General features: G+C 40.7%; 1 protein-coding gene across 2 annotated transcripts in view; it reads left to right on the top strand.

Moving 5' to 3' along the window:
• Nucleotides 1-14,577, top strand: part of plekhg7 (pleckstrin homology domain containing, family G (with RhoGef domain) member 7) — a 44,260-nt gene that overhangs the window by 15,027 nt on the left and 14,656 nt on the right. For both annotated transcript variants that reach the window (XM_088339628.1, XM_088339627.1), the window contains exons 4-11: nt 32-144; nt 405-445; nt 855-959; nt 1,292-1,441; nt 1,606-1,701; nt 1,946-2,038; nt 6,658-6,771; nt 9,190-9,364. In XM_088339628.1, coding sequence (XP_088195754.1) covers nt 32-144; nt 405-445; nt 855-959; nt 1,292-1,441; nt 1,606-1,701; nt 1,946-2,038; nt 6,658-6,771; nt 9,190-9,364 — 887 coding nt within the window. The remainder of the gene's footprint in view (nt 1-31; nt 145-404; nt 446-854; nt 960-1,291; nt 1,442-1,605; nt 1,702-1,945; nt 2,039-6,657; nt 6,772-9,189; nt 9,365-14,577) is intronic.

Below are 14,577 nucleotides of genomic sequence, written 5' to 3' on the forward strand. Positions count from 1 at the left end.
TGGCCTTGTGTAATTTTTCTCTTTGCTTTAGGCTGGAGGAAAGGAGGCGTAGCTCTGTAGTGGTCAGTTTACCTGGCTTGGATGTTTCACCTGGAGATCTGTTTGTATCCAATGGAGCTGCTGACATGCTGAATAACTTTTCTGGTAAATAAAGAACCAAATAATAGTCCCTATTGTACCTTTTGGCGGATGAACAAACATCATTTTTCTTTGAACTTCCTTCTCACGTGTCAGTGTAAACATCTTTCAGGTACAACAACAAGTAAATGCTTCATGATTGTGTATGAAATAATTTTCAGACAAGTTTGTCAATGGCCAATTTATTGTCGGATTACTATTTATGTGCACATTTTCACAATTCACTGTCCTTTGAAATCGAGCATGTGTTCTATTTATTATTGCAGATACAAAGAAGTCAAAGTGGCCTTTTTCAAGGCGTAGCACTGTAAGTCTTTTTTGTTCTCTAGTTACCGTTGATGTGGTTTTGTGTATTTGTTTTTCAGGTTTCAACAAAGTTCTTTGACCCACTTACAAAGCAGCTTAATTTGGTTCTTCAGTCCTCATCCTTTTTTCCTGTTTTGAAAATATAAAACTTGAGCCAAATCGATCAGTTGAATTTTTGGTAATGGAAGACAAGGCCTGAATGTATAAGATTTTTGTTTAGTTAACACACATTTTCTCCTTTCCTTTGATTCTCTCGATTTTATTTTCCACACTGTCTCAAAGATTGAAAAGTTTAAATCGAAAGTCAAAACTTTGAAACTGCGCAACTCTTGAGTTAAAGCTTAATACCTGCGTTACTCATAAGCTAAGTTTAATTTCTAACTTTAGTCTCACTGATTTTTAACTTCCAGACAAAAGGGAAGTCCCAAACAAGTGTGTCTGTGTCTGATATTGAAGGCTATCTTTCATCGACACAAATTCAGGACTGGCGGAACTGTGACCTTCAAAAGTATAAGGTGAGAAATGACGTCAGTCGGCAGCATTATTTGTTGTGTAAACATGTCTTGTTGGCGTTGCGAGAGAATTTTAATGGCTGTGATATTCAATGCTAACATATACAGATTTCCAAAACGGTATCTGTGTCCAGTAAAGTTTGTTTCTCTGACATAAGTTGTGTGAGAACCTGATTTTCTAGATTCTCATCCTCTAGCATAAAAATATCAATGACTTGCATGCTTGAGTGGATCAGCATGATAAGAAGAACTTCACAGAAAGTGACAGTTTTGATAGGAAATGAGATTACTTTTACTAGTATCTCGCATGCAATTTTGGGACTTTTTTTGTGCAGGACTACTCGGTCGCTGAGTTTCTGCAGGACCAGTCTTCCCAGTCAAGTGCCACCTCTGACCCACTGGGCCTCAAAAGACTAGAAGCCATCTGGGAGCTCTTCACCAGCGAGTGTGTTTACTTCCTAGATCAGCTCATGGTCCTCAAAGAGGTGATTTTCTCAATACAATGTCTCTTGACACACACACACATATAGGTCCACAAATAAACACGCCAAAGCCAAACAAAAACCCGAAACCTGTTACTTTTACTGTCGCATCGGATTACAAACAAGAGTGCGTTTAAGCCGATTTCCCGCCTCCTTTGTCACATCAGGTGTTTTTGTCTACGCTCACAAACCTGCAGATGAGAACCTGCCTGGCTGATATCGACGCCTGGAGGCTGTTTGCAAACCTCAGTGAGCTTTGCTTGGTGAGATTGAATGCAAACATAGCAAAAGGACCTCATCAATTTATACTTATTGCATCAATAAATCATCAGTTATGTCACATGATCAAGGTCCCTTGTGGCATTTTGATCTTCCAAGCAGGCATAACTAATTATAATACTGGATGGGGTGTCATTTTTTTTTTCTGATGAATACTTTTTAATGCATAAAGTTTGTCTCTGTGATTATAAAGCAAAAAGTCATCCTACCCCCAATTCCATGTTACAGGTGAGCTTTGCCTTCCTAAATAACTTGCTGCGTGTCATCAAGGACTCGTTGGACGTCACAGACCAATCTGCCCTCCTTGAGCTGTTGAGCAAAGTAAGATGCTATCATCACTTTTTCATATGCAGTGGAACCTCGGTTTTCGAACGCCTCTCAATTCGAACAAATCGGAGTCTGACCAAAAATTTAGAGAAATTCTTGCTTCGCTGTTCGGTCAAAATAATCGGAGTTCGAACGCCGGTAATGCGTGAGTGCGTACGCTAGGGTGCGATGCTAAGCGGCGTACGGGTGTAGATCACTCTTTTCGCGACTGACTGTTATCGCGTGCGGACGTGCTTCGTTTTGCTTTCGCTTTTAATATAGGTGTACGAAGTGTTTTAGCCCCTAATTATGCCTCCGAAGAAAGTCAGTGCAAGCAGCAAAGTTGCTACAGGTGAAAAAAGAAAAGTAGTGCGTACAACTATTGCATTTAAGAAAGAAATAATAGCAAAATATGAAGGAGGTGTGCGAGTGTCTGATCTTGCTAGGGAATACAGCATGGCTAAATCTACGATCAGTACGATACTAAAGAATAAGGAGTAGGGTGGTCCTTATTTTTCGACTTTTAAAATTTCATGCTCTGACCCCTTGAATATGTTCCAATATATACAAAACGTAATTAGGCAAAGTTTCATCAAAATCAAAGGATATTTAGAGGTCGCTCAAGGCCTCTGAAATTTTGGTATGAAAAATAAGGATTTTTCGCACATTATATCAGACCTAGTGTACAAAGTTACTTGTAACTTTTCTTGTGTTACAATTATAAGCAATGGACTGAAATTGAATGTTCTAAAACGCCGTACACATAGGGTTAAGATTTCCGTTTTTTCTCGAAAATTGCCAAAATTTGACCATTTTGGGAAATTTCAAAGTCGTTGAGCTACCTCTAAATATTATCCAAATTGTTCAAAATTGCACACAGTGTGTTTTTATCGATATAAGAACATGCGGGGGGTCAGAGCCCAATATTTCAAAAAAAAAAATTTCGACCCCCATTAAGGACCACCCTAATAAGGAGGCTGTAAAATCTAGTGATGTGGCTAAGAGAGTGAGTGCTATAAGCAAGCAACGGCCGCAAGTTTTGGAAGAGGTTGAAAAACTTTTGATGATTTTTCTCTCCCCACCGTCCACCTGCGCCTTCTGCTGACCACCACAAAGGTAAGAAATCCTATTCATAATTCTTTTCTTTATCCTTTTTTTAAATTTTTACACCTTTATGTTAGCGTAATCTTTCGTACGGAAGATTACGATAACGCGAACGTACGATTAGGCTAGGTTAGCTTTACGTTAAACATTCAAGATAAACATTCAGGGTGTTGGAACGGATTTGAACGATTTACATTATTTTTAATGGGAAAAAAATTTTCGGGTGATCGAATGAATCGGTTTTCGAACAGGGTTCTGGAACGGATTATGGTCGAGAACCGAGGTTCCACTGTACTCAAAATCATCAGCGTAACATTTTGACTGTGTTCTGATTGTCGGACTTCCTTTGATTTCTGCTGCTGCATGTTCAATAATGCACATAATAATGGACAAAAGTCAAATAGAATGCCCCCGTTGAGTCAAACATCAAACGGACTGTGCAGACTTCCCACAGGCCGCTCCCTCAAGCTTTTGAAGTCATTGAAACTTTTTCAATAGCCTTGAGTGACTCTCCGTTGTGTGCGAGACTGTTCACACAGACATTATTGTGACAGCATCAGGGAGGGACGGGAAAAAACTGCGCCAGCAGTCCCGAGCTTTGCGTGCAAGCACTCAGCTGTGATGAACAAGAAAACATGACGTGACGAACCAAGCTGGCTGCTGGGAGGAAAGCGTCAAGAAAATGGCACATGATAATTACCTGTTTGCGTTTGTAGTTGTAAGGTGGCATCGTTCATGAATGAGGACTACTTGAAAGTCACTCAAAACCTGAATATTATTCTTTTTAGCTGCTGATAGTGAATCAATAAATGAATAGCCTTTCTTAAATTAAAGGGCTTTTCTTTTCAGTGGAAGGAAAACAAATTAAAAATGTTTAAATATGCAAAGGGATACATTAAGTTTACAGGTCGACCGAATATTGGGTGGGCCGATTATCTGCGCAGATATTTGGGAATATTGGGATATTCGGTATGGCCAATTGTTTAGGCTTCGATGCCTTATCTCCCTCGCGCCTCTCCTCGTAACACACCTTCTGATTAGATAAGCAACATGGGCAGAGCCACTAGAGCAAAAGCTTTCCGGCCACCACACACTGCATACTGCAAACATTAGCAGTTCCGCAAACTCATGACAAGATGTCTGAGTGTGAATCAACCTGCTCACAATATTGAGATTTTAAAAAATCGGTGCTGTGGTAAAAAAGCATGGGTGATTTATAAATCAAAAAGTTCAGGTGAAGACTGATATATTACTTTTTATCATAACATTTCATCAATTAAGCGTGAGTGGAGAGCATAAAAAGCACGCTGAAGAGGAAGGCTGAGTGATTAGCTGTTACCATAACGTCAATCTGGCTCTAAAACAGGAGTGCCCACACTATTCAATTTGCGAGCTCCGTTTAAACATCCATTGCCTTTTGCTTCTTTTGTTCAGAGTTAATTCATTTTGGTTATATTGACATTTTTATTTATTATTAAAAAATATTAATCAGGTAGCGATTTAGGTTTTCTGTACCTTTAACACGAGTTGCTGCTTAACCTAATTTGATTTCCTGCACTGTTAGTTTTTGTATTTAAGTAAATTATCAGTCAAGTTAGTTGTGTTGAAATTCTGATTTATTTAATGTGATGGTTTTCAGAGAGCTATTAGTTTTTTATTTTATTTGAATTGATCGCAGATTTTGGTTTTTTTTAGATTACTAAAAATGTCTTACCCCCAAGTCTTAACGTTTACAGCAAATGAATATTTGCTTCAAATATCAGTTATCGGCCACCTCTTAATACCAATAATTTGCATCCGTCGTCGATCCCTTATATCAATTATATATACAATTAAAACTGCACGATTAACCAAAATCTAATCGATAGTGCGATGCAACGTAGTTCAAATGTGTAATCGCATAACACTGCGTTATTTTCCCAAGAATTTATAGACGGCAACCCTAACAAAGCTCGCCGAGGGCGCTGTTTACTTGATTTTAATATTTTGATAATACTGCGAAATATACCTAAAATCATATTCCAAGATGTACCCAAAGTTAATCAAATGCTGTTGTTTAACATTTAAGAGAATCTGGATGGTTTTTGTCTCATTTTAAAGGTCACACTCTGAAATTTTTCCCCTAAGTGAAATAATCACTGCAATTGCTACTAACTTTGAACAATCTATGTTGGAACACACATAAATTGTGGGCTTTTATTCTTTCCTGTTTTTTTTTTGTTTATTTTGCAATACCATGCCTGCAACAGGGTGTAGCATGGGCATTTTAGCTGGAAAATGGCTAGGACAAATACATTAAGCATAACCTAGTCCCAGGTTGAATTTCATCATAATCTGAAAAAAGAAACATTAGTATTTTGCACATTTTTGTATGTCTAGGCTATTCCAAAAGTGGCAATTTGAAGACTCCAAAAAGACCAGTGTCTAGGGACATCATACAGACTCGTCTTTGCTTCTCAACACTTCGCAAGCGGTTTAAAGCATGTCACTCGAATTAACCCTTAGATGCATAAGTAAGATTAAAAATGACCCCATAGGTTGTTATTCTTAGAAATATTTGATAGTAAAGTTGACATATTGACATATTCCAGGTATTCCTCGTAAAACATGTGTATGGAATGTTGCCATTATTACTAGTTTTAGTTTGAACAATTTTATTGACACTTTTGACAGCAAATAAACAATGTGAGGTTCGAACAACTTTTCTCGACATTTTTAACAGCAATTAAACATATTAACCCCACTCACACTTTACCACTGGACCACCAGTGGTATAGAAGACATACGAAATGGCATCAGAGCGTATCTAATTATTACACTATTTTCACTCATGGTGCCACAAATACAGATTTTCATAATACATTCTAATAAGTTAAACAGTCTCTCCACTTTTAAACCTGTGCGTCAATAACTTTTTGGTTTGATACGTATACATACGTAAGAGGTTGGATTGTACTTTTTTGAAAGACTTTGTTTTCTGATTCTGTCTTTCACAAGAAGTAGAGAGACTGTTTTTATCTATCAGAGTGCACTGTGCAAATCAGTGTTTCTGGAACTGTGAGTATGAATAGTGCAATAATGTCTTGGCGCTCTCACTGCCGCGACCCAGGTTTGAATCTGTTGCATTGAATGTGTTGCGATTTGTGGCAGCAATACGGAAGTCTACCGTAAAACCTCATGTAGTTACGAAAACCTATTATTACTGTGTGCATTTCAAATTCATCCATTGTATTGTGGTGTATATTAGGCGCATTGAGTTCTAAGGTGCACTTTGATATTTCTGGCAAGTTTTAGATTTTTGAGTGCGCCTTGTAGTCTGGAAAATACAGTAACTAGTGTATTTATAACCACCCCAGTTTTGTGGTTGAAATTAAAAAAGGCAGACTTTAAGTACTGCTCATTTTTTCTGTTCATTTTCAGCAGACGTACCCATCCATAGCATGGTTTTCTTATGTTTTTGTGTGCGTGGAAAGGCTCAAGTCATCTGTTTTTATGATGCGTTTATCTTTTTTGCCTCTATCTGTTGGCAGACTTTCCGGGAGAGCGTTTGCCATTGCTTGCAGAAGTACTGCCTCAACTACTCGACGGCCTTGCTTTATCTGGACAGCCTCAAGCCCAGAGAGGACTTTGGGTCTTACGTCAAGGTACAGCGGGGCACTGGGGCCATGTGTGTGCGTCACAGTTCACAAATTCTGACTCTGGATCAAAACAGCCTTCTCAATCTCATAGCGCCACGCGTCTTTAAAAAAAAAAGCTGTAAACTTGGCCCTTACGAATGTGGGAATACCGGTAGGAACCAAAAGGCGGAACTAATGTATCTTTGTTAAGAACTGCACCAGGGACATTAAAGGTTCTGCCCATTCTCGAAGTACTGTAAATTTTGAGCAACATGACGCTACTTTTTATTTCCACATTTGAATCACTGCGGCTTTAAATACATTGCGGCTTTTTATTCTCTGCGCTGCGGATGTTTGCAAGGGTTTCGGACGCGCGCCGCTCCCTTCCAACGAGTTTCCACAGCTGCAGTGCCCATCTAGGCCCTACGTCAACGTGGTGGCGCAACGCATCCCCAGTTTGCCTTGGCAGGCATCGAGCAGCTGGCTTAGACCTGGTGCGCGGACCAGGAAAATCCGACTGATTAAAACCAAGCATTGCGATTTCTGCCAAGGTCTCTGAATGTCAAAGTGAACAAATTCAATTAAGTACTGGTAAACGGCGCGGGTAACTGACTCCCTTTGGTAGCCAAATGCCTCGCCATCTAAAAAAAATCACGTTCATTAATGGATAAACACATTTTCTATTGTCCCTAGGGAGTAAGAACACAGTCTTTACAGATCAGGGGCAAAAAGTAACACATTGTGTCATGTTTAAGACACTCCTTTTATGGACAGCTGTCAATCGCAATCAAGTAGCGCAGCAATCAATATTAATTACAATTGCATTAACATACGCAAGAGTGCAACAGAAATCATTATGCATAAATGAGAATAGAATAGAATATACCTTTATTGTCATTGTTACAAAATGGGTTAACATATTGTGACAACGAAATTGGGCATGACACTCCAGTTTCACACATTCACAGTGAGTTAAAAAACCAAGAAGATAAAGGAACAGAGAAGATAAGGTTATAAAACAAGGAGGATAATGTTATAGTTATAATTGACACAATATTTAAACAAGAAATGTCGGCATGTAGGATGTCACATACAGTTTGGAATCGTAAGGGTTTGTGCAATACGCATTTGGTGCAAAATAGTCATCATAGTGCAAAAAAAAAATAGTCAACATTGTGCAAGGTGAGCAGTAAACATGTGCAAGAGACATAAGTGGACTATTTCTAAAGATTTTGGCTGATTGAATATTTTAGTGTGGCAGCAATAGGAGAAAAAGTCCTTATATTCACGGTAATTACCTGCTGCATTCATGTACAATGCTTTTTGTCACACTCGAGCATACATTTTAATGGCAAGTTAATCGATATTGACTGCTGCGGATAGAATACGCAAAGGATTATCCTAATTGCAGCACAAGGTGTTGCTTTTCTCTTTTTTAAAATATAAGAAATGGATGTTAATCAGTTCATTTATATGGTCGTTTTAGCCTGCGAGATTCGGTTTTAAATTTGTGCATGCGGCTTTTAGTCAGGTGCACTCTGTAGTCCAAGATTTACGGTAATGTTTTGGAGGCTTACAAGCTCGTATGTGTCAAGTCAAGTCAAATTTATTTATATAGCCCTTAATCACAAAAATGTCTCAAAGGACTGCACATGATTACAATGACACAATTACCTGATCTTAAACCAACATGCGAGCAAGGAACAACTCAAAACCTCAGCGTGAGGAAAAAGAGAAACTTTGAGAAGGGACCTCACAAGTGGTATCCCCCTTTCAAGATGACCAGGGTGAATTACATTTAGCATTACAGTACACAAAGACAAAGTAGTAAACACTAGGTAACATGTTTGTCCGGAAAGTGCATGACAGCAGCAACGCCCCCAACCTGTAAACTAGTCCAGAAAGCCTATGACGGCCACGACGCAGCTTCCCATCTCTGCCAGCTGGTCCATGCAGGCGTTCACATGCTTCAGGTCAAATGCTGGTCCGCTGACTCATCTCAAATCGTCCTTCTCCTTCGTATCACCAGGCAGGCAGTCGGAAAAAGACAGAACAATACAGAATATGAGGTGGGCATCAATCATAAGCTTTGGAACAGAAGTGTGTCTTAAGCCTTGATTTAAAAACTTCCATTGAGGTTGCAGATCTTATCTCGCGCTCTCAAGCCTGCAGGCTTCTTGGCTCTCGGAGTCACGAGTAGACCGGCATTTTCCGAGCGCAGACTCCTTGCAGGAACATAGGGGGAAATCAAATCAGAGAGATGAGATAAAATGTGTGATTAAAGGAGCCTGAAAAGATACACTCGTCTCATGGGTCTTAGTCATACGATGTGTAGAACATTGTTATAACGGTTCACCTTCAACTAGCGGGTGTTTGTTATTGTTTTGGCAGCCGTGCCCTTTTTTATTGGCGTCTTTGCCTGTCCCTCATGTTTTTTCTACCCAGTGGTGTGAGAGCAACAAGCAATGCCGCAGGTTGCAACTGCGCGACCTGCTGGTGGCGCCGTTGCAAAGACTGACCCGCTACCCGCTGCTCCTACGGAACATCGCCAGGAGGTTCCAGACTAAGGAAGAAAGCAGAGACGTGCAGGCGGTCGCTGAGCAAGTGGACGTGTCAATATGTGAGTAAACACTCCTTCCACTGAAATTGCGTATTCAAAATTCCTCGAAGGTGGAGTGAATTTTACAGTGCGGGACGGTCATGTGGATGCCATCGTTTGGTCTCACAGGTCTCGTCCCAGTCGGTCTGATTTTAAGTCGACTCGGCAAGTTACTTGTTAACGGCCTTGTAGTTCTTAAACATTATGCACTACGGCTGGACTACAAACCAATTACCATAATGAGGAATTCAAAATTGACATGTTTTACTTACACATTAAGTTCTGTTGTTGTCATACTATGAACAAAAGATACCGTATTTTTTGCACTTTAAAAGCAAAAATCGGCCAGGAATTTGAAAGTACGCCTTACAACCCAGTGTGCCTTCATAAACCGCAAAATATGGTCGATAAGATTGGAAAAACATAGTTTTTATAAAGTGCGGCACCATGAGGGGTTTGGCGGTGGGCGATCATTGATCAATCGAAAAACATTGACGACCAAAATCGCAAATTACAGTATGCAACAGAAATTGAACCCGGTTTGAGGTGTTGAGCCAACATTTACCCACTAGGCCTTAAAAGCAATATATATATCAGGGGTGTCAAACTCATTTTAACTCGGGGGGCCACTCAATAGAACAAACATTCTCTTGGGGACTGGCCTAGTAGATTAGAGAGAAAGAGAAAAAGAGGGATAGAAATAAAAGAGAGGGAGAGAAAAGAAGGTTGGGCCAAAAAAAGGGAGAGGGAGAGGCATTTGTGAGAGGCACCTGTCTTTGGCAACATTAAGTGGACATGTTTCAACCTGCAGATCATTTTTCTCTTGCACTTCTCTCAGCGTTATCTCGTGGGCCGGATTCAGTCCCTTATCTGGCCCGATCCAGCCCGCGGGGCGCCTGTTTGACACCCCTGATATATATAATATTTATATTTTTTCCCCACACATTTCACAAAATTCCACAAAACTGCCAAACACGCTCTCCAGATAAAAGCTTAATTCTTCCGCATATTTAATTTCACTGTGTGTCGTTAGATGAATTCATCAAATCTATTAAATGATGGTAATACCTGAGCCTGTGTCCATTGTCAACAAATATGCCACTTCAAATTTGTCTCCCTCCCAAATGGATTTAGGATGTTGAGGCCGTCATTTTAATCATAATAGTTGCAAAACAAGGTGTGAGCAAAGTTATTGAGTAAAAATGTCACACAATACTGTAAACAAGGAACCAACGTATGTATTTACCTTTGACGCAGACGACGCTGGGCAAGAGAAAGAAAGAAGTGTGCTCGCTGTGTGTGCACAGATCCACCCAGACCCACCATATCAAATTGCTCCTGCTGCTTTGCTGGAGATTTGGGGTGTCTGCAGTTTGTTCTATGGGTTTTCATCATAAAGTGTCTCAACAATGATGATAGATTGTATGAGTTTCCATATTTATATATATATGTGTATATATATTATTTGTGGAGCCGTCATGATTCATTCGTTTATCGCGCGCCTGTGTTTCGTTGGCTGTGTTAAAACACGGATCGCTCCTCGGTGCTGCGCGGAAACATGCTCACAAACGGAGCAGAGGAGTAGGGGCGGGACCGTAGAGCTTCTAAACAACACGGCGCACGTCTGAAATGTTTAAATTTCAGGTAAATGTGCTTTAAAAATAAAAACATTATTTTGCGGTGCACTTGCGTGCCACTGGTTAACCCCTCGCGTGCCAGCAGTGGCATGCGTGTCATAAGTTGCCGACCCCTGATATATATAAAAAAAAATGTGTGGTTTTTTTTTTCTCAGTGCCGCCACGAAAACTGCACTGTTTTTAAAGCCGCAGTGTTTAAAATGTGGCAAAAAATAGCATCCTGTAGTCCGGAATTTTGCTGATTTAATGTATTTTGCTCATTTCTATCGTTGAAAAAATTAATTTCTGATTGAGCTGATTATTGATTGATTATTGCTCCAGCGAAGGTCGGGGGTCCCGTCCCTGTGCGTTGAGCCGACCAGATGAACCAGGTTTTTCCAATGCTGGCGGTCTTGTGCCAGCTGTTCTGCATCCTCTACAGCAACTCCGTGTTGTTGGAGGTCGCCCGCAACGACGTCGAGCCATCGAGTGCGGGGTTTCCCTCGTGGTCGTCTCCAGCCTGCTGCCTTTGGGTCAAACTGGAGAATGGCTCGTGTCGGATGGTCTGGTGGTAGACGAAGGACATGGCCAAACCAGCGGGTGCGGCGTTGTGCGACCAAGGAAGATGCTTGGGGCTGGCACGTGCGGGCTCTAAGCTCTTTATTGGAGACTCGTTGGGGCCACATGATGTTCTCGGTGGTTCTGAGAGCCCTGCTATCAAAACCGTCGATTCTTGTGGCCAGGGTGTCGTTCAGGGGCCATGTTTCTGAGCCATAAAGCAGGATAGAGAGTACGGCGAGGTTGTAAATGCGGAGCTTCGTCTTGCGTGCGATGGTCTGGTGCCGCCAGAGTGGTTTCCAGAGAGACTGCAGAGCAGATGCTGCCAGGGCTCTTCTGCGGAGAATCTCTGGTTTTAGGTCCCCATTGTGTGTCACCATGGACCCCAGATACACAAAGCTCTTGACAGGCTCTACGATGTCGCTACCAATTTGGATGGGAGGTGGATCTGGTCCATCACCAACATACATGAACTTGGTTTTCGTCCAACTCACTTGGAGGCCATTGAGCTGATGGCTGATAATCTAGAATTTTGCCTGAGACAAGTTAAAGGAGTTTCTAATATTGGTTCTTGCTATTTGATAGGATTAGGCAGATGGCTTGATAGTACGCATTTAAAGAAATATTCTTTGCTGAAACAAAAACATAATATCTAATTTATCCGATTTATTTGAATTGTACATCATGTCGACAAGAAATGGAAAGCGATGGGACATTTAGCTCAATAACACTACCAACAGATTGATGAACTTGATGGAGAAGGGACACGTTGAAAATGTAAAAATGATCGTCAGTTAGATAGTTCTAATTTTTAAAAACCGGTCGCACGAGCTCAGTTGTCAACACTTTCACTGGTCGTGAATCGTTTGGCGTGCTCACCTGATAGCGACACCTTGGCAACACTCCAAAACAAGCCAGCACACACCTCAAAACTGGCCTTGCATGTCTAATAATACTTAAAGAATGGCAGAGTAGCTTGGCTCAGTGGCAAGGAGTGTTTTATAAGTTTTTAAAAAAAAATAAAAAAATAATAATCTTCATGGGCTCTAATCTGTTAGCATGCAGTCACACCCGTAATTTAAGAGGCAGGTATGCCCAGCCAAATTGTTGGGACATGATGACGTTGTGAAAGGCTCAAAGATCAGAACAACTCACGGGCTGTAAACGTTTAGAACACATATTTTTTTTGTACCCAAATAAGAACTCCGTCTGGGTGCATGTTCTACACAAGCAGGGTTGGGTAGGGTTACTTTAACTGGATTACTTTCAATGACTTTTGGATTACTCCAATACCAAATATGTTAATAAAAGACAAAAGAAACTAAATATGAATAAAATGACTCAATTTTGTGCAGGCTTGGGGAGTAACGGAATACATGGAACGGCCAAAATGATGTTGGCAAGCTGTTTGGAATTTTTTTCATTTTGTTTCTGTCGCATTTTATGTTAGTTTTGCCGGAGATCAAAGAGATCAAAGCCAGGAGAGAAAGCTTATCACGTGTTGTGAGTCATAATTCAGATTCAGATTTACTTTATTGTCATTCGTATACACGTGTATACAGAACGAAATGTCAATACATCTGACCCGCACAGTTTCTTTGACCGTCAGCCGGGATAGATAAGATTAACCATGTCTTCGTCAGAATTTTAGCGCAGCAGTTCGTCATCTCGCGGTTCGATGCCACTATCAGTTGTTAAATGGTCCAGTTTATTGTCCAGAGAGCGAACGTTGGAGAATGGATGGGAGAGGCGTTTTGCAGGGTTTAGCCTTTAGCCTAGCTGTTAGCCCGGCCCGACAACCTCGCTTCCTCGTCCGGCGGTCACACCGCTGTCTTGCCACTCTGCTTCGCTGCTTTGTAGGCCGCTGGGTCTTGTTGACATAGCAGTCCGTGGCTAATAAACACTCCCGAGTGGTCGTAGCACCGAGCGCTTGATGTCTGGATGATCGCATATCCAGCAAAAAAAAACTGCGATCGTATCTTAATCTGCAGTTCGAGCCGACTTTGTGCGCCGTCAAAACTGAGTCGAAGACTGGGTCTTATGGCCGAAGTGTAAAAAACTGTTGCGAGCCGATGCAGCCGCAGCCGAACAGGGGCGCCGCCATGATCTATTTTATTCATATTTAGTTTCTTTTGTCTTTTATTGGCATAGTTGGTATTGGAGTCATCCAAAAGTAATTGAAAGTAATCCAGTTCAAGTAACCCTACCCAACCCTGGTTGTTAGTTACTTAATTTTAAAAATAATTGCATTAGCCCAGTTTCTGCTTGTATCATTCCTCTGTGTGCTACAAGTCCACAGTGCTTCGCAACAACAAATTATCCCATGAGAAATGTGCATCCGCATTAATGCACAGAGGTAAAAGGATTGTGTTACCCTGTAATTTAAACGTAAATGGTTCCTTCTGTGCGGAAATTCACTTAATGCCGATGGTTGGTAATGTGAATTCCAGCTCTTATTAAGGAAGTGTGTCTTTCGGCTCAGCTCACTAAGAGCTGGCTCTTCTGACTTCGAAAAGGTTCTCAATTTTGTTGTTGTTGCTTTAATCAAAATACTAAATTACCATTTCTGTGATGTGCAGAATGAATATGTCAATAATTTAAAAAAAAAAGTACTACTATATTATAAACGTTAGAGCCAACAGCAATGTTCCCTCTAATTTTCCTTACGGGTCTGAGCGTTCACACAAAGTCGGTGAGCAACGCTTGAAACAACAGTGAGCAACGGCAATCCCAAGTGAGGCAACTAAATCAATATCAAACATGTCCAAAACTTGACATCACGTTAAATTTTGCTGAGTTTCCGGCAGTGCAAAATTATTTTTCACTTTTGAATGAATTGACTAATGTACGATTGCAAAGGTTGCAGGGCCAACAAACGTCATTTGTTTTTACAATTCTTTCACAAGATTCTCATTTCTCTTTTTTCCTGGTATCTTTTGTCGCATAATGCTAACATTTTGGGGGGCTTATTTAGTCGGTTGCACGATACAGGACTGCATTCAATCACATTTTTTAGTGGAAGTACAATGTTGGCAACAAGATTGACTTGGTATAATTGGA

The sequence above is a fragment of the Urocampus carinirostris genome, chromosome 7, assembly GCF_059441175.1.
Source record: "Urocampus carinirostris isolate Australia breed hairy pipefish chromosome 7, RoL_Ucar_1.0, whole genome shotgun sequence".
NCBI classification, from domain to species: domain Eukaryota; kingdom Metazoa; phylum Chordata; class Actinopteri; order Syngnathiformes; family Syngnathidae; genus Urocampus; species Urocampus carinirostris.